This window comes from Diabrotica virgifera, chromosome 1 (assembly GCF_917563875.1).
Source record: "Diabrotica virgifera virgifera chromosome 1, PGI_DIABVI_V3a".
Classification (NCBI taxonomy): Eukaryota; Metazoa; Arthropoda; class Insecta; order Coleoptera; family Chrysomelidae; genus Diabrotica; species Diabrotica virgifera.
The window spans coordinates 65,855,936-65,877,244 of NC_065443.1; the positions used below are offsets into that span (position 1 = coordinate 65,855,936).

Genomic DNA, 21,309 nt, shown 5'->3' on the forward strand with positions numbered 1-21,309 from the left:
AACATATAATTAACTATAATCAAGTACAAAAAACTGTATGCGACACAATAAAGAAACATTCTTCACACCACGATGACGTAAAGGGAAAATAATGACCTCGTCAATAACAAAAGGTGGTATTTTAATCAAACATTGTCCCACTTACCGCTATCGAAATGCAATTTTCATCTGCTCCTTGGGGAAACTTGACTACGAATTTCGACCCAGCCTTTTCTTCCGAGTCATTTAAGGGTCGAAATCTGCACACTACTTTAATACTGTCCTCTGCGGGTATTTCCCGATCGACCGACATTTTTCCTAAATTTAAATTACTCACAGCACTAATTACATCAAATCATAACTTATTAATTATATATTTGCACTGAAAAATATGTCTTTTTCCTCAAAAGTGACTTTACACGAAATGGACAGACATCTTGGTTCCTTTGATCCGCTGTCATCGGAAAATATCCGATGAGTGGAGCTGTCAACTGTCAAAAGTAAACGTTTCATCGATCGGTGGAACAAATCTTACTTTCTCCTTCTATCCCGTAACATGTAAAAGATAAATGCTGCGGCATGGGGTCCAAACATATATCTGTCTTTCTTTTGACCTTAAATATTTCATGGACATCTGACAAAATGAAGTGTTACGAGGGTGTGGCGGAAAGTATTGGATTTATGTGAACTCATATTTAAATTGAAAAACGATAACAACTTTATAAGACTCATTACTTTCGTTATATTCTAGAAACAGTCATTAATCATTAACGTATACGCAATATTGTGAACAAATTTCGGAAAATATTACACATCGACATTTACCTTAAGAGTATGCAACAAACATTACTAGTATACTATAGTTCGTTTTTTAAATAAGCGGAGTAAAATAAGAAGACTAATTTACACAGGGTAAACATATTTTGGACGGCAATTTTCAGAACATCGTAATTTTTGACAAGACATTATTTTAAATCATACAATTATATATTATCATAGAGAGAGTATCATTCAGAGCGAAGTGACGACACCACCTTTTTTATTTGGATTAGTGACTTAGTGCTGTTTCACTCTTACGCATAGTAAAGCTGCGACAGTAGTCCACCCCTTCCGTGCCTATGCTCACACTTAATGTAATCTTAGTTTGTCGATACACAATGTGTTAGACAGAGATGCCGCAAACCAGTCCATGAGATCTTGTCGACAGGAAGCGCGTAAGGCAGGCTCACTCTATGTTAATATACAGTGATGAGCGCGCTTATAACCGGCAAAATAGCATAAAAGATGGAAAACGTATTCAGTTTTGAGATAAAAAGAAATAGAACTAGTCGAGCTGGAAAATTCAGCGATATTAACATATTAATTTACATTATATTGATTGTTCCCCACCTTAGACGTATCGGACGAGTTTAGCAAATACCACTGCCACAGTGACAGCTTTCGTTGACATACTCCTCTGATACGTGTAAAGCTGTGAAACAATCAATATAATGTAAATAAAAAGGTTACAATCGCTAAAATTCCCAGCTCGAGTAGTTTCATTTCATTTTATCTCACAACTTAATACGTTTTCCATCTTTTGTGCTATTTTACCGGTTATTAGCACGCTCATCACTGTATACCTCTATGTTTTAAATGTAGATTAGGCGCAATAGGGCTTTTCATCGATTGTCATTTGTTTCGAGCTTCTGTCATATCCAGGCAACCAACTGACGTCATATAACGTCGAGGAAACGTCAGTTTTGGTTGAATATATACACGTGTTTGAAAATTACGTCATATAGACGTCTTTTGTAGGTGATTTTAAATACGTAAGATTAATGACGTTAAAATAACGTTTAAAAAACGTTTTCATTTCAGACAGTTTAAGTCTGACGTCACAAAATTGGGAGGAGCTTGTTTGTATTACTCCAAATAATTTCGTTAAATAATTTTCATAAGAAATTACTCAATTATTGTTTACGTGGTTTGTGTCTTGTGTGATAAAATAAGACTTTTCATTTAGATATTTAGTTCAAGAAACGTGTTAATTAAGAGATTTGTATTCGTATTTGCTCAGTGAGTTAGTTTAATGCAGTATTCTTCTTGACAACTGTTTGAGGTTATGTTTATTTTCTGTTAATGAACTAATTATGTGTTATCGAGTAATTTGTTAATAAATTATTTATTAGTTTGTATGTTTTTCAGTTTTGACACAGTAAGTAAGTATACTTATATAAATAGTGAAAATTCTATAATGCGAGGGCTGGTACAATCATGCAGAATCAATGTTAGATTGTTTCTAATGCACAAGCGTTCTTAAACTAATGGTAGTAGGTAGTATATCTTCATCGACACATGGGACGTAGACCTATAGGTTTCATGTTACCTATTTTTTATGCTACCTATTTTAAAACATCTGAAAGAGGTCACTTTTTGAAAGTATTAAAGACGTGATTTTACCGACGTATAAAAGTCGTCACATTTTAGACGTTTTAAAATCGTCACAATTATGACGTTAAATCAATCAGACAAATACACGTGATTTTCAACGTCGGTACTACGTCATAGAAACACGTCAATTGGTCATTTTTATGACGTGTTATCTACGGTATAAAAACGTCGTTTGGTTGCCTACGTACGTATAATCTGTGTATAATATTAACATTGATTAATAAAAGTAATTAATAAAGATAGGGGAACAAAACCCCTATATTTATCAATCAACGATTATATGTTAAAATTTTTTTCGTAGCATTTATGACAGTTTGTTTCAATGTTTTCAATTTCATTTTACCATTTTTCCATATCTAGAGACTCCAAAAAAACACATAATGCATAATTTTTTTGTTCTTTATTGTTAACTTTATATTTTGACTCTATTATTTTATAATGACCGGTAAAAAATACCGGAGATCTGTTGTTACGTGGTAATAATGGGATGTCTGTAGTTAAGGGTTAAGAAATTAGAATTTACTGGTCGTATTTAGTACGTTTTGTTTCTGAACAAGGGACATAAAATGATCCAATTTGGCTGCCGTTTTTTCGTCGGTGACATTCCAGTTCTTTTACCCGTACTCGTGCTTGGTAAGGCATCCATACTTAATACAACGTGCAAAACATAAACAATTATAGTTATAAAAAGAATAATTTCCAATAAAAATGTCAAGAAAACTCACGAAAAGATCAAAAAAATTAACACGGCAATAGGGCTTTTCATCGATTCTCATTTGTTTCGAGCTTCTGTCATATTATGTTGTATAATCTGTGTATAATATAGGTGAAAATACATTCCAGAGAGTAGATTGCTTCAAATACCTGGGGGTGATGGTGGACGGCAAAAACGGAAGGAGTATAGAGATAAACGAAAGAATTAAAGCAGGTAATAGAGTATATTGGAAATACCACCGACTACTCAAGGACAAAAACCTGAGCAAAAAAACAAAATCAAAAATATATACAGCAGCAATTAGACTAGTGATAGCCTATGGAGCAGAAGTAATGTGCCTTACGAAAAAAGACGAAGAAAAGTTAAGAATAATTGAGAGAAAAATTTTGAGAAGAATACATGGCCCAGTGATGACAGAAACAGGGGAATATAGAAGGCTGATGAACCATGAAATACTAAATATAACTGAAGGAGAAGATATAGTAAAATTCATTAAAGCACAAAGACTCAGATGGTTTGGACACACACAAAGAAGAGGGGTAGAAGAACTGATCAGGAAGATAGTGAACTGGAGACCAGTAACAAATAGACCAAGAGGAAGGCCAAAAATAAGATGGGAAGATCAACTGCTAGACGATATATCAAAGATGGAAATTGCAAACTGGAGAGAAAATATTCAGGACCGGAGTGAGTGGAAGAAGATAGTAGAGAAGGCAAAAAGACATCACAACCTATGAACGATGACCTAAAGGAAACCGCGGACTAATCCACCGCGTGAAATGGATTAAAAGAGCTCATAGTATTTGAGCGACCTATACTCTAACAAGAGTGAACGGTCCATATAATAATAATCTGTGTATAATAAAAATATACACGGATTATACGACATTATAACAGAAGCTCGAAACAAATGACTGTGAATGAAAAGCCCTATAATCGATAACTCAATAATTGTCAATAATGACACTTCAGACAAACTTCAAAATTTGAGAGATGTTGCTTGTGTGTGGATTCGGCTTTCTTTCGACCAATAAGTTGGCTTTATTTTTCTCGCGTTCGTTTAAATCGCTCCTCCTATTTAAAAATGAACCATAGTGTGTATTTTAGAGTGAAATTAATAAACGATTGTATGAAAAAGTAAATTACAGAAAAGGAGAAATATTATTACTAGATAAACCTACAGTCTTCTTGGTATGTTAGCTATTCTACAACAGCTTAGTAGGTATAGTTGTTCCATTTTATTTTTGCCCATGCTCCACGATTCATTTTCAAACCAATTAAGTCAAAACATAAAGTGAAATGTATGTCGATGTGTATATACATTGTGTATACTGTATACTTAACACATCGACGTACGTTTCACTTTATGGTTTGATTTAATTTGTTTGAAAATTAATCATGACGCATGGGCAAAGTTAAAATGGAACAACTATACATACAATAAGGCATCTGGTTGTACTTGATCTGAGATTATCTCACGGTATAGTTCTGCAATCAAACTAAAAGACTCATTAATACCTATTCAGCTCAGCAGGGTACTATTGTTGGAAATGTGTATTTAAATAAACAAAGGCTCATTCCATAAAACAGGTAGATCCCTTGTTGAAAGAAATTCACACCTCAAAGAATAGCATCCCCCTGAATTGAATAATAATTAGTCTCTTATATTGTCACAGTATAAGTATTATATTTTTAAGTTGTATTCCTGAAATTCACAGTAATGTGTTTAATCAATTTACCACATCTTTTTCACGAAACAAGATCCAAGGCCAGTATATAGGAACAAAAAATCGCAAATTCTTGACAAAATAAAAAAGCATTTTCAGATTTTTGTATTTATTTGAACACTTCGTGTTTGATACATGAATATATATAACAAAATCAACGTAACAAACTACATACAAATTTAGTTCATAACTAGGAGTTTTAATTGCTCAATTTTAACTGCTACACTTATTGTACATCACAAAACAAGATGATTCTGAGATACTTCAACAACTGTTAAGAAAATATTATGTAAATTTCGTTATTACAGAACCATATTCAGGATAATATTTATTGTAGTATATCTTTTACAGGAATCAAATCTGTTTCACAAAAAATATACAAAGTATAAAAACTTCGTTTTCGTTTATAAATTCGCAAATTCTGTTGTGTTTTGTCTACCTCTTAAGTCTTTTGACTTAAGGCATATGATATATCAATTCAAGTATTTTTTACGTATATTACGAATATCATAATCTCGATGTTAAGTCGACCTCTCGTGGATTTCGGGTGAATTATCTTTGAAGGGGTTTTCAATGTCAAACACTGAGTGTACATGCATTTGAAACAAGTAGGTAATATTCATTATTTATTTTTACATGTTTTAAATTAATTATTAGGTAATATAAAATTATTAACATGGAATCTTCACGTTTCAATAAAAGTTGGCGTCGATATTGTATATACTTCGTCTAATTTACTTACCGTTGCACGTCATCCACGTCATAGCCTGTGATGCCACATGATACCAACACGAAATATTTAGGCGGTAGGTGTGTTCTTTTTTAGAATCATTTTGCCTAGTATACTGGAATTACAGCCACTATACATATTTTATTATATACGCGTAGAAATAATATTTGAAGATTTCTATTAATGTTAACCTAAAGAAATACACAATAATAGTTTTCATTTAATTTGTATAAATGGATTATAAAGCGTTTTTATGAAGCACATTTGCTCGGAACACACTGTAATTGTAATCGAACGAAGGTGACATTTTAGAATAAATTGGTCACATTTATTTGACAGTTGCGGTGATGACACTTCATATTTGTTTATATTCTTTACTATAAGTATTTGTTTTATTATAATTACTGTTTTTATTATTTACTTTAACGTAAGATTATAACTTAATTCTTGTTCTCTATTTCTAAAGTTTTTATTTATTTACATTGAATATTAGTTTTGTTGTATAATCCACGTTTACAATAATTATGTGATCTATTTGATTTAAAATGGATTCAGGATTTTTTTATACTCTGGCAACTATGTCAACTTAGATCTCTGGCGTAGATGACATGCAACGGTAAGTAAATTAGACGGACTGTATAAACTTTGTAAAAAAACATGTAAAAATAAATAGTGAATATTACCTACTTGTTTCAAATGCATGTGCGCTCAGCGTTTGACATTAACAACCCCCTCAGATGAAATCCACTATAGGTCGTAATTGTGACTTAACATTGTGAATGTGTGATATCTCGAACCAAATTCGATTACTCGATATAACCAATCTCAAAGTCGAATTTTCGGCTTAAGGCATATGCTAGGTAGGTATATCATGTATAAAGTCCGGATTATAAGCATTTTGCTTTTTTTGCTTATGATTAGGATTTTTAGTAAAAATGCTTATTTTAAAGATATGTTGCTTATCTTTGTTTATTTTGCTTCTTATGATAAACTGTAGTTAAATTTCATGTATTACTTCCTGTCTTAAGCAAAATTCTATAAGTATACAGAGCTATAAAACCCTAATAATTCAATAAACCATAAGAATTTTAATCCCTTAGGCTTAGGAGATAAACGGGAAAACCCATCGTTATACCTGTCCATGTAATAAACTAATATTTGTCTGCAGAAAGCCCAAATTTATTATATTGTTGTAAAATACTTTTCGGTAGTATCGGTACATTTGTCTAAATTTAAATACCTACGCACCAATCACATCTGCAGATGTTGAAAGAACTCTTTCTATGTATAAATAATATGTCTACATATAGAAGTGGATAGAAGTTTACAAGAAAATTTTGAAAAACATATTGTTAATTGTTTTTATGCTAATGGCCATGAATAAAAAATATATTAATATGTTAATCATTTTTCGATATTTTTATTATATTAAAGTTTAACACTTTTGTAATTTTTTATTTATTGTTAATATGTAATACGATAATTAAAAATAAATGTAATTTAATGTTAATGTCCTTTATTCATATTTATATCATATCCATGTTTACTTACAGGTTTTTTTCTTGAACCTTGCTTATTTCATAAAAACTTTTCTTATTTTTGCGTCATTTTTTGCTTATATAAGTGCTTTATTTTGACCTTTCTGTCATGCTTATAATCCGGGCTTTAATCATGTACAAAGATATAGTAATATAGAAATGATGTTTGCTAAACGTAAACAAAGTTTTCGTTATGATAATGCTTGCATTCTCAGCTTGTTTATAATTGTGTACGACAGAGGAATGGAATTTACTGTACTCAGGTAAGTGCAATGACTTTCAAACCATCCTAATACATTTATTTTATCATCAAATAACATTGTTAAATAACCATTTAAAATTTTAAATAATTAAATGCAACTCAACAAAATAACTAAATGGTTATAACCATTATTTTGGAAAAGAATAATTCATGTAAACAAGCAACAAACAATAGGGATGTTCACAAAAAATTAAAAAGTCATTTCAAACATGTAAAACGATTAAGAAACACCCTAGGAATAATTGTCCAAAATTTCAAAAGAATCAAAAAAGCCTGTCTATAAAAAATCTTGATTAGAAATCTAGCATTATTTTAAATTTCAAGAACGCTTCTCTATTGGCTTGACGTCACTAGTCGTATACCCCAGCACGCACCAGGCCATTCCTCCCAGTGTTATTGTTGACCTGTTTGACGTTAGTTCAGGTCATTCTATTTTGTTCTCATCTTGTTTTATCAGGATTAAAGTGGAGTTTAATAGTGAATTTATTTAGTTTAAAGTGTATAGACTCTTTGTAAGGACATATTTTGGGTGGTACAAATAAACAAATAAAATGGAAGGTTTTCAAAAAGCTGATTCGCATAAACTAACGACTGTAGACGTAACAACGGTGTCTGATTTCTTGGCCTCCTGTAAGGAAATAAATCAACCACAGGGTAGTGGAACCAAAACCAACCAGTGAGTATTACTTTTAAATAATAATTATCCATTCAAAATCCATCATTATACCTTTAATTAGATTTTATTGCCATTGAAATATAGTTGTATTCAAGTCATTTTTATACCTTAAAGACATTTTTTATTAAAACAAATTTTAGGCAACTCAAATATAACATTTAATTCTGATATAAACATTGTGTTTGAAGTTTGGTGGGGGGTCATGTTTGGTATCATTCGATAGATAGATTCGAAGATTTTTGAAAAATATTGAACACGTAGTTTTTAGTTTTTTGATCTGACGTTCATTTCGCGAAATATTCGTTTTTTTTTGTGAAACTTTTTGACTCACCCATTTCCTTCGTCAGATTTTTGAAATATACACTCTTTTGTATTTACTTAACTTATCCTTATCTTAATCTGACAATTTCGAGCATTTTTAAGGATAGACTTTTTTTTAGGCCCCCCTTAACGAACTAGAACTGTGTTAAGAGCCGATATATGGTAGAGGTACATCTACAGGGTACGAGGTTTCTCCCCATATGATAATCTGACGCGCTCGAGTAACTGCAAAAATCCCCGCTTAAGCTCCCCTACCATTAATTTCAAATATTTCATTCAAAATAAACTTTTTGTTTTTTTTACTACCCTCTTTTCTACCCTCGGTAATAATGTAGTCTTTCAGTCTGCGTTTAAATTTTTAAAAAATATTTATTAGTTTTCTAAGGATTCGAAAAAAATTTATTAAATAGTATTTGACCAAGATTTTGCGCCTACCCCCTTAATAAATTTATTCGCTTAGGTATACCTAGAATACGTTGTAATAAACTAGTTACCGCTTAACACGTTGACGGACAGTGCGTCAAATGTATAAGCAAGTGTTGTGACACTATATGTATTTTGCAAAGTACAATAGGGAAAAATGCAACGTCTATAGACGTTGTGTCACATTACATCAATGGAAATTAGACGTCTATAGACGATCTGTCCGTCAACGTGTTAATATATTTTTCAGTGAATCCAAAAACTTTTTATGTACAATTCACTGCAAAGTTAATAATTGATGTCTAGTTTATAGGGTATGTCAAACAATAAATATTTTATGACTATGTTGTGTTATTGGCACCAGTCTTTTTAGGGTCCCGACAAATTCAGATATCACAAACTAGGTACTTTTTCATTTTTGTAAAAAGTTTTATTGCTATGCTAACCCATTTCTTTGAAATGATAACAGATAAATGGTAACAGATATTTAGGGAAGTTCAAAATACGACTGTATTAAGAATTTTTATAATTTAGTTTATAACCAAGCTAACTTAAATCTAAAACATATAGAATTGGGTAAAAATGAGTAATTTAAAAACTTTTTATTTAGAAAAAGATCCATGTTACAATAAAGTGATCTTCATAACAGAAAAACTTGGTTTTTATTGACACTTCCTTGACGTCCCTTCTAGCTGCAACAAACCATTTCTTTTTCTGTTTTAAATTGGTTGGAACGGTAATAAAAATCTTGTCAGAATTGTTTTTCGATGTATTTACACACCCGGGAACAAAACACCACTTATTTGGCTTCATTTTTTACTAATTAAATACGTAAAGAACAGCACACATTCAAATATACTTCGTAAATAAGTATACAGAACTAGCCCTCGATCACAGCCGATACGACTACTGACGTCACAGGCCGTAGCCTCGCTGCAGGGAGCCGTTTTTCTAGCCTCCAAGAAAATCAACATTATGAACTCATTTATCTTAAAAAATATACATTTTTAAACAGTTTTATGATTGCTACGTGTTTATATACCTTATAATCTATTGAATTTAACTATATTTAAAAATTAGTGAACATCCCTATTGGACTTCGTAAGTCCTAGGTTTTCATCCAACATGACCGAAAATAACACCGAAGGCGATATTTAAACTCTTCGTGTAAAATTTGCGTCGATTGATATGATTTCACTAATTTTGAATCATTTTTGTCAAACTTCCGGACATAACGTTTTAACCTGAAATGACATCAAAACCGGAACTAAATATTCGAGCTTAACTTTTCAATATGCGTCAAATTTTTAACCGGATGTGATATAAAACCGGAAGTATATATTTGTTTTTCGTCTTGTTAATGCCCGTCGAATAATATATCGCTTGTACTATTTCGGCGAATTTAAAACAGTACTTTAAAACAGAATTTAAAACAGTCCGAGGTCAAATTTCTCACCTTTGGTCATCTTTGGGTTATAAGCTCTCATTCGAAACCCCATTTGACATATGTATATGTCGGAGGAGTTGTGTTTACGGACGGACAGACAGATATGGATAATTCAAGGTTTTCACATTTTAATATTCTAAAATGGGTGAAAACAAAATTATACTTTTGACGTCATAGCTACAGAGCTACATGTAGACTAGTTACAGTCTATTTATACTTTATATTTCTTTAATTGTCTATACATTGTAGAACCGTTTAACTGGTTATAAGGTATAACTCTCAATGGTCCGCACAGTTAGCTTTTGTCTCTCCTGTAAAATCATGTATTTTGGACTTATGCATGTTTCACATTATGCCGACGAATGCACCTCCTGACGAGAGACTAACAAGTCTCGAAACCGGTAGGGGTGCTTGTCGCACTCTCTGATTGAACTAAAATATAATACGGCTGACGTTTCCTATTACAACAAAATTGAAAATTTTTATTCATTTTTAATTTGCATTTTTACTCCAATCGGAGTACGGGGGATCCATTTTCACTGAAACTTTCACGCGTTGAACAGATGGGTCGTGAATTATAAATTGTAAAATTCCCTCATCTTCTGTAGTCTCAGCATCCGTTATGGCTTGCATTTTTAGAAGAGTCGGAGGTGTAACCAGAAAATGGTCCCAATAGTTTTAATCTGGTGGAATGTAAAATAATATTTTTCTTTTTTTTTAATTTGATTTCCTATTTTCATATAAATAAATTGCAAGAAACATAGAGTTAATGGAAAACGTGATCACCTATATCCATTAATGGATTTGCATCTGATATAGTATAAATAAAGCTTATAGCCGAAATTAATAAAAGTGAATCATTATCATTTAATAAAAATGAATCAATATTTCATTAAAATTATAAACAATATTCCCCTTGTATATTTTTAGTTACAGATACTTTGTAAATGCTATTTTTAACAATAAAATATATTTTTAAAATCTAACAAGGTCGTCTATGATTGCAAATCTTCCAATGTTTTACACGATTCCAGTAACAGTGATGCCAACTTGTATTCACTGTCTTCTTCAGTCAAACAATGTATTGTATGGGTTGCCAGTAGCGTTATGTCCTTCAGCGCACTTGGGGCGCACCATTCTTCAGTCTAAAATAAAATACAACAGTTAATTTAATACTGTACTAATACTTTATTAATTCACTGTCAATACTCATTTCTTCAGTTTTGGTTTAGTTTTCATTAAGGGTGATTAAGGTCAAGTTTACTTGAGAAGTATTTTGTCTTTGTAATTTTTATTAATTTGAATTTAATAGCAATAATAAACACATTCTAATAATAAGTAATATATAAAGAAAATTAGTTCGTTTATTAAACCAGTTGAGTCTTTCGATTTGTTCTACAGTTTTTTGCTACAACGTAGATTTGGCACAGACCCAAATGATTAGAATTTCAGCCACATGAGTTCAGGTTTTCGTTTTTATTCATTTTTTTAAGACGCTCCACCGTCCAATTTTTCAATAGGATATCGCAAGGTCACACATTGCGAGAGCCACCATGGACTTATTCGAACAGGCTGGGCTCAATCTTTAGCCCTGGCCGCCAAGATCCCCAGATTCATCCCCAATTGAAGTAAAATTGAAAAATTTCAGAAAACTTAACGATTATTTAAATTTCGCACGTTTAACAATTTCGCGTTTAAGCGCTGTTTCACATTTTAAGAGTTTAAACGTGCGAGGGTTAGAACGCAAGACGACATTCCAATGGTGGCTCATGTAATCATATGGAGCCTTTCTCACTAGACGGTGGTTGGAACGTTCGGTGAAGTCGTCGTGTTTATGCCGTCCCTCGCTTACAACAACAGACGGCAGCCGTGCCATCTTTACGCACCCAGTAGCATAGGGGACTTAATGCATCCTTTCATATGATACTGTCGTTCAGTCGCACGAATATATTTTGCTGTGTTGTTTGGTACATTATTTTCATTTACACTTTGTGGCTGTTTGAAGTAGGTGCATATATTCTATATTATGATGTCTCAGATTGATAGTGAAATATTAATAACATTAACTGAAGCGAGACCTGTTCTTTAGGACAAAACAATAGAAATATATAAAGATAGAAACTTGACGAGAAATAATTGGAATGGTGTATGCCGTGCACTTAACAGTGAATTTAACGAATTAGGTGATAAAGAAAAAACACATTTGGTAAGTAGTAAGTACAGCAAAATTAATTATATGTTACTGATAACAACAGTAATTAAATTAACGTTGAGTATAGAGGGTGTTCCATCAATATGTATGAATATAAAAATCTATAAATCGTATCTTTTTGCGTTCATAGGATGGACCCAATGAACTCGGTTCCTCTTATTTCTCTTTCTTCGACAGTAAAGTAACCACAACGCTATAATGTGATTTCGCTCCATATATTATAACTATACCTTTTATTCTACGAAATTATATTTAGTTTTATAGGGTAAACGACTCGGAAAACTGGAGTAGGGCGGCCGTCGCGTCTTGCGTGAAATTATCTAAAAACAACATTTAAGACGAGGGGAACAACATTTAAAAACGAGTGGATGACGGAGGGTCTTTTAAATTCTGTACATGAAAAACATAGATTGTAATGTTGTTCTGAAGCTATTTCGTTGTGGCATTTTTGTAATAAACTATTCTAAATGGAAAATAAGCCACAATTTAACTAAAAAATTTATTTTATTAACATTTCGACGCCAAAATCGGATGTCGAAACGTTAATAAAATAATTTTTTAGTTAAATTGTGGCTTATTTCCCATTTAGAATAGTTTATTACATAGATTGTATGAGCTAATTAGATGAGCTAATCCAAGATCCCACAAATAACTTAGTAGAACAACGATTATAAAAACAAATTAACACTTTTAATTAAAAACATAAGAAATAATAACTGACAAAATAGAAATTTCAAATGAATTAAATACGCATTACAGTACATTAGGACAAAAGTATGGACAAAAAATACCCATTTATAATGATATATCGTCATGATACATATCAGACATCGTATCATGTACCTACTTCAGCCACAAAGTATAAATAAAAATAATATACCAAACAACACAGCAAAATATCTCCGTGCGACTCAATTCTTATTGTGTGAAAAGGACAAGTGCGTCAAAACTATCGCACGAGAAAACCCTCGCACGTTCAAAATTCTTATAATATGAAACAGCCCTACCAGTTCCCACGATTCAAATGTCTTACTGGGAAGTGCGATGGTGAGTATGTCCCCTGCGATGGGTCCAAGACAGATGATGGTTCGGGATCAGGAGTATATAGTGAGTATAGGAACTATGACGGTTCCATCCCACTAGGAGAATATACCTCTGTATTTCAGGCAGAGGTATATGCAATCCTGCACTGTGCACGGATAAACAGATTGAGGACTTATACTAATAAGAGAATCAATATCTGTTCAGACAGCCAAGCGGCCTTGAGGGCTTTAAAGAACCCAAGGATAACCTCAAGGCTTGTATGGGAATGCCACGAAGAACTTGACACCCTGGCGGAACGTAATGAGGTGAAACTCATTTGGGTGCCTGGACATCAAGGGATCGCTGGTAATGAGAAAGCTGACGAACTTGCTAGACGAGGATCAGCAACAAGATACTTCGGTCCAGAACTGGGAGTGGAACTGGTCCGGCACTGGGAGTGCTCAAAAGCACAATCGGAGACCGATTAAGAGGCTGGATACGAAGACAGCACAAATAATACTGGGAAGAAATTCCCACGCAAAAGCATGCGTAGAGATTTATACCTCAGACATGCCCAAAAAGAGCTGAAGAACTGTTCAAAATGAACAGGAATCAGCTCAAAATCACTACAGGTTTCCTAACTGGACACTTTCCAGTAAAAGGACACCTACACACGATAGAACTATATAACGGAGATCTCAGTTGCAGACTATGCAATAGAAAGACCGAGACAGTCAGACATTTATTGTGCGATTGCGAGGCTCTGGACCGCAAGAGACAAGCAATATATGGAGACTGCAGACCAAGTCCGACAGTAAGTTCGTACGTAGAGGGGACATTTAAAAGTTCGTGAGCGCCAGTAGCGACAAGTAGTGTGTCAAAGTGATTAATTTAAAACATTGAAATTAAAAACATTAATAGGAAAAAATATTAGTTGGTCAAAGCTGTGGTATATATTTTTACCTTAAATATACTTACGTTTTAAATACGGAATTTAAGTTTTTTTAATATTTCGTAATATGTATGTAATTATAAATTAATCTATTAATCTAAGCGCCATCTACACGATAATTGTGAAAGTATCCGAAGAAACTAATATTTCATCAATAGAACGTCAAAATGATTAGCAAAATTTAAAAAAAATCGATAACGATTTAATTACTTTTTTGCGTTGTAAATATAACGCGATAAAAATTAAATAATAAATTTAAAAATTTCCGGCGAAAGTTGCATTAGTAATCCGCTAGTTAGCGATACCAGCGAAGCTCAGAGCGTATATGGCACTAACCCAATGGACATTTACAGACTAGTGAAGGGCACTACTATATTGGAATGGGTGTCATAAGAACAAATGGAAGAAAGCCCAATAAGCTGAAAAGCTGCTGTGCGACCGGGGTGCATGCACGGACGGCTTCCAGGAAAAAAAATGTCCCCTGCGCCGCGGGGGACCGGCGTTTGATTCCCCGCCTTTTATCTTTTATTTTAAACGATATAAAAAATATGACGAAATTTTAAGAAAACTATGTAGCAAAAGCAACAATTTTATTTTCCCATACAAACAGTTATTACTATGGAGACCTGTAAGAAGGAGTGGAAACGCAATGCATCATTTGTGGGCTTACTTTTCAACATCTTATTCAGCTTTCAGCAATCTCCGCTAGAGGCGCAAGTGTTCGAATAGGTGCTACAAATACATTAGTTCTTATGGACTTATTTATTATTTAACTCATTTTATTCATGTTTTCAGCGTAATTAGACATTAATTTATTGGTTGATTTGTGCTGAATATGTTTTATACCAAAAATAAATATAACATATCGACGTGTGGTAAGTAAAAAGTGTATTCTTTCTATGCCATTGTAGATAGAGACGTGACATCAAATTTAAATTTATCATTACTTTAATGTGGGACAGCTTACTGCCACATTTATATGCCAATAATATTTCAACTTAACTATACCTAATTGTTTTTAAAAAGTTATTTAAATTACATATTTGAAGTTTTTTTTGTTTTGATTCTGGCCTTGGTTTAGAATCTTTAGCCACGTAATTACATATAAAATTATTATTCCTTCATACAAAATTGTCCAGTATACACTTAAAAATAAAGAATAATAAAAAATAAAGCTTACAAATAACAATGTCTACTTACTATGTTAATAAATACAACTATGCTAATTTCTTTTACTACGATAGGAACTAAACCCGATTCAACCTCTCGGAGATTTATATTTGAAGTTTATTGATCAACATTTTTTTGAATTATTATTTTTATCAAAATTTAAACTTTTTCTTTTGAAGACTTCATTTACATTCTGAAAGCTTATATACAGATGTTTAAATTTAGTCATTATTTGAATTAACTAGAGACGACTAACTCTGACTTTTATAAAATTAATGTCAATTTTTGTGAAATATTTTGTCTCAAAAAATGCATTTTTAACTATTTAGAATGGGAAATAAGCCACAATATTATTAAAAAATGATTTTTATTAACGTTTCGACGCCCAAATCGGGTGCCGTTGTCAAAATACAAAATACTATTAATATAAACAAAAATGTTGTTGCTTAGTAAAAAAAAAAATTCTTCTAATAATTTATTTAATTTGACTCATTTACATCGGCAATTCAGATACATGTGATACATTTTAAAGTTATATATATATATATATATTATACCCGATTTGGGCGTCGAAACGTTAATAAAAATCATTTTTTAATAATATTGTGGCTTATTTCCCATTCTAAATAGTTAAAATTGTAAAAATGCCACAAGAAAATAGCTTCAGAACAACATTAAAAAATGCATTGTTTCGACAGAAAAACTTTCAAGATCCTCTTACTATTATCATTATAATTTTCAGGTTAAAATAAAAACCAATAATAGGTAAAACACAAATTTTATTTACACCGAAGGAAATAACATAGAAACGAATATCCATGATCGTTATAAATAACATAAAGACAAATCTTTATTATAAAAAGTCTTGGGTATTAACTTCGTTAAGTTCCCTTTTGAATTTTTTATCGGAACGATAACACGATATAAATCCCGGTACGAAGTAAGTTCTTTTAGTGTAAGCTTCCTTGGCACTCACATTTAAATAATATTAACCACCAAAACCAGTAATCTTATATTAACTAAGAATTATTAATTATTTTCGAAATTTTTACATTCACTCCAATGCAAAACTAGCACCTATCTCTACTCCAACGCCGCCCTAGCGACAAACCAAGCAAACAGGCAAAATAGTGTACACAAATTTCAAGGTCGTCCTAACTCGATTCCTCTCTTCTGTGTAGGTCTCCATAGTTATTACATTCCAGACTGCTTTGGATTGACGTTACTAAAACCGTGGCTATCTTCACGTCTAGTTACTTTAATAAATTTGTCTGGTTTTACAGGTGAGTCCATGGTTCTTTACCCGTCCGTCAATAATACCAGGCGAGATAAAACACATACTTTTTATCTAGCATCATTGTCTTCCACGCATTAAACTGAAGACAACGCTCTAGACTCAGTACACCGAAAAGAGATAGGTACAAAAACTTGGGGACGTTTTCAGATTTTAAGTACAATTTGTGATGTTTCTGGTTTGTTTACTTGTGGCTGTCAGTTTGTTGGATTTTTTGCTGTTTTTATCCTGTTTTTGCATTTTTGCATTTGCATTATTTATATTACAGAAACAGTTGTTTTCACAACTAATTAAATATTGGAGTTTGAAATATTATGTTAAGTGTATTTTATTTTGCCCTTAATTTACATACAAAATTAACCTCATTCACACAGTTAAGGAATGGGTTTGTTTAGGTTTCCGCAAACGTGAAAGAAATGCAAAAAGAAAATACCTATTTAATTATATTTTTTTATAAATTGTTTACATATTTATTTAATTATGATATTAAAATAAATGAATGCTATGCTGGAACAACGTTGTAACCGCCAATACTTTCATGTGTGGGTTTTCCATGGAACAACGTTCTAAATGTGCAAAATAATGTACTGCTGACTGTGGGGAATATTATGAGACTTAACTTGCCTGTTTTGGTAGTTTGAAAATTAGTCAACTTTCAACTTTCGGTGTAACAACGTTGTATGTGTTAAAGTGGGTCGTCTTTCGCGTCAAATTTTCTGCACGTGTTTTGTAAATCAACGTTTTGAATCGTGTAATTTGTCATTTCGAGCTAAAATGGATGTTAGTATAACCAAGTCAGTGATTACCCAAATTAATAGAGGGAAAACACGAAACTTAATTTCACATGTACTTCATTTTTTATTTCTAAAACAACGTTTTAACCGCCTTACTTCCACACAACAACGTTTTAACCGACAGGGATTTAACACGTTGTTTTATTAAAATATAGCATATATGTTCATAAATGCTTGTTTTGTATAACCTAAGGTTATTTTTGTTGATATTAATGTTATGCATCCTATAGTCTATTATATTACGCTCATAAATATTTTTTTTTCCAAAATAATCAATTATAAAGTGTTTTTTTTTTCAATTTGTCAACAAAATGTAATTTGACGTTTACAACGTTGTTCCAGCATAGCATTCAAATATTAAAATGTTTAAATAAACTAGTGATATAAAAATAATTTATTAAGCTATTTCAAATGTAGCTGTAATTCTGCACCAAAATTTTAAAGCAAAACTAACATTCTATTCTATTCTATGCTATTCTATTCATTTGACATTCTATTTATTTTATAACGTTAAATTTTATAATATAATCCGTGATCTGAGCAGTAGCCACTTTCTTTCACTTGCCGTTGCGTGGAGTAAATTTCTGACTTACTTCGTAGGCTTTAAATAGTGACGCGCAGGTAAAGAACCATGGACTCAACTGTATGCTAAAGTTAATTTGTTAATCTAGATAAATTTTGCCATGTTTTGAGTATTAATGACATATTATGAATGTTTTTGAGTATTTTTTTGTTATCCGTTTGTTTTAGTTATTGAACTTTGACACATTATTTAAGGACTAGGTGGTACACTTCGTGCCATATAAAATTGGTACACTTTTTTTCCCAATGTAAACCTGTGTTCAGACTGACAATTATTGTTCGTGAATCACTTCGTTGTTGCCATGACAGATAACGGAATTGTACTAAATCTAAATACAAAAAAAAGTAAGGTTTAAAATGTATATTTCGAATTGTAATACATATTTAAATTCCACACTTGTTCACTGTAAAAGTTATTCATTTTGTATTAATTTCAAGTTAAATTTTTAATTTTTCCAGTGTGTTTTATTTATTCTACAAAACTTAATGCAGTTTTGTCCTACAATTTACGAGAAACCAATCACACCTCTCGATTTGACATTAAACATAATAATTTAAAGTCATGTCAAGATTTATATTATCTATTATTATTTTTCAATTGAAATATTTTCATAAATTATAATAAAACACGAATCAAAGTATGGATACTTAATTGAGATGACGGAAAATTACAATTGTTTTAGTTTTTAGTATATTTAAAAATGCGGTCTGTCGCACAGCCCCGTTTTTACCTAGTTTGATATAATATTTTCTTTGAACTGGCAACATTGCCATAGAAATTAGAATGACACTTGTGAGAAGATCAACTTACACAACTTGAAAAACACGATTTTCGGTTATAAGAGTTGTACCAGTTTTTTTTTGACGCGAAGTGTACGAAGTTCGCTGGGTAAGCTAGTACATATATTATAAGTGTATCTAAAACTTACCAAAGTTTCCATGTAGTTAGTGAGAACAGTACTAAGAGCACCGATGTTTTCACTAAGTTGTGGTGAAGACACCAAGAACTGAGAGAGCCTTTTAGCAGCAACGTTCAGAAGACACTTTCCCAGCTCTTTTGCTTCGTTTACAGCCGGAACAAGTTCTTGAGCTATGCTGTCATAACCATTGGAATAAAGTTGGACGATCTGGTACCTGCGCAACTCGTCAACGTCCAGGTTCCAGAGTTTCCCCAAATTGATACACTTGGCCATCCAGTTTACGTGATCGGTGAAGTATATTTTACCTGATTCGTTAACTGTGATAGTTTCTAACGTTGCCGATATTATTTTAAACAGAAACTGTGTTCTGGAGAAATTTAGTCTTATATCTGATCGGTTACAGGATATTTGAACTTTTTTCTGTAGGTCCGTGAAAAATAAATTAACAACAGACGCTTCGAAAAGATTGTTAATGGGTTTGGTATGCTTAATAGAGAACGTAGTGATCATCAACAAGATCAAACTTAATTGGTAGTGCAAATGTAGCAACTCGAAGTTGACAATTTTCTGTTGTACCGCTAGCTCTACCAGAGGTTTTCCTCCGTTATCCCATATATTTTCGTAGTTCAGAACGGGTTTTGGAATATTGTCAGTATCTTTAACAGTTTCCATGAAAGAATCGAGAAATTCTGTTGATAAGCTTAGAAATACAGACATTTGGTAGTCAGTTAAACCAGTATCTTGTCGGCAAAGACGTTCTTTAGGAAGTTTTCCAACTTTGTTTATCAATTTGCAGGCACTTTCACTTACAATTTTTAAGTGCGTGTTCCAAAGAAGTTGATAAAGACCTACAAGAGAAAATATATTATAGTCATCAATCAATATAATATAAGACAGTTATAATTTCATGTAATGAAAAGTCTTCTTCATGGTACAGCTCATCCATCGGTAGACTCGATTTAAAAAACTCCGCCAGAATAATATGGATCAACAACCCGTCAGAACAAAACTGGGAAGAATACAAAATAGCGAGAAGCAAAGCCAACGCAACACGTAAAAAGAAGAAAAATAACTGGTTAAATGTAAAGCTGGATGATATTGAAAAAGACAGAAAAAATGGTAATACATTAAGCATTAAGCATCAAAATTAACGCACCACCTTAAAAATGGGACATTTTTTATGTCTAATATTTCCTAAATCTGTTGTCCGATTTGAGTGATTTTTTTAGTACAGTCGACTCTCGTTAATTCGAAACTCCAGGGGCTCTTAAAATATTACGAATTATTGAGTGTTTGAAATATCAAATGGTTCGAAATTTGTGAGAGAAAATAAATAAAACTTCGAATTATTAAGTGTTACATAAGTACATATTCTATAACGATGACAAAAGTTTAGAGGTACATTCGTGTACATACATACATGTATGTATTCCTAATGTGAATTAATCAATCTTTGGAAATAACTGTATTATACTGGTTTGCTTCAAAACACATTGCTGCTGCTCAGACTGCTCAATAATTTTTTTTAAGAGAAAAAGTGCCTGAAATGCTTTTTCATCACTTTCGTTTTGTAAGGTATCAAATGGGGATCTTGCTTTCTTAACTGACACCTCTGCTAAAGGTTCTGATGTATCGTACTCATCTTCATCGTTACTTTTTCCATTCGTATCTGTCGCAGATAAAATTTCACCATCGGTTAGTGAAACTGAGACAGCAACATTTTCATCCACTTGAACAAAGTCAGAAAAACTCACACCGACCGCTGATGTCAACTAATGGTTCTATTGCTGGTTCTTCATCATCCATAAGTAGTGGAAGATCTTCTTGATCTTCTTTTAAGAAACCGGATTTTTTGAAGCAGTTGAGAATAGTTATGAGTGTTAACACCTCTCCATGCTTTGTCAATCAGTCAAATAACTGTCAGAACCGTGATATTTGCAGTTAGCTGCTTGTCACAATCTCTGTAACTTTGAATTGTCGAGTGTTGGACGCCGATGAGTTCGAATTAACGCGTCGTTTTGTTTGTAGCAATGATATTTTTCGTTCGAATTACCAAGTGTATAAAAATGTACCGATTTAGTTCGAAATATAAAGAGATTTTGTAGGGAACT

General features: G+C 32.3%; 2 protein-coding genes and 1 long non-coding RNA gene across 3 annotated transcripts in view; all 3 read right to left on the minus strand.

Annotated features, from left to right (window-relative positions):
- The window catches only part of LOC114332282 (kinesin heavy chain), a 175,808-nt gene extending 175,361 nt beyond the window's left edge, over positions 1-447 (minus strand). The window contains exon 1 of the mRNA XM_028282059.2: positions 146-447. Coding sequence (XP_028137860.1) covers positions 146-292 — 147 coding nt within the window. The 5' untranslated portion in view covers positions 293-447. The remainder of the gene's footprint in view (positions 1-145) is intronic.
- The window catches only part of LOC126888616 (uncharacterized), a 558,932-nt gene that overhangs the window by 185,252 nt on the left and 352,371 nt on the right, over positions 1-21,309 (minus strand). The window lies entirely within an intron of this gene.
- Positions 4,947-21,309, minus strand: part of LOC114332281 (rab3 GTPase-activating protein non-catalytic subunit) — a 61,841-nt gene continuing 45,478 nt past the window's right edge. The window contains exons 7-8 of the mRNA XM_028282056.2: positions 19,208-20,046; positions 4,947-11,396 (exon numbers count right to left, since the gene is read on the minus strand). Of these exons, the coding sequence (XP_028137857.2) occupies positions 11,247-11,396; positions 19,208-20,046 (989 nt within the window). The 3' untranslated portion in view covers positions 4,947-11,246. The remainder of the gene's footprint in view (positions 11,397-19,207; positions 20,047-21,309) is intronic.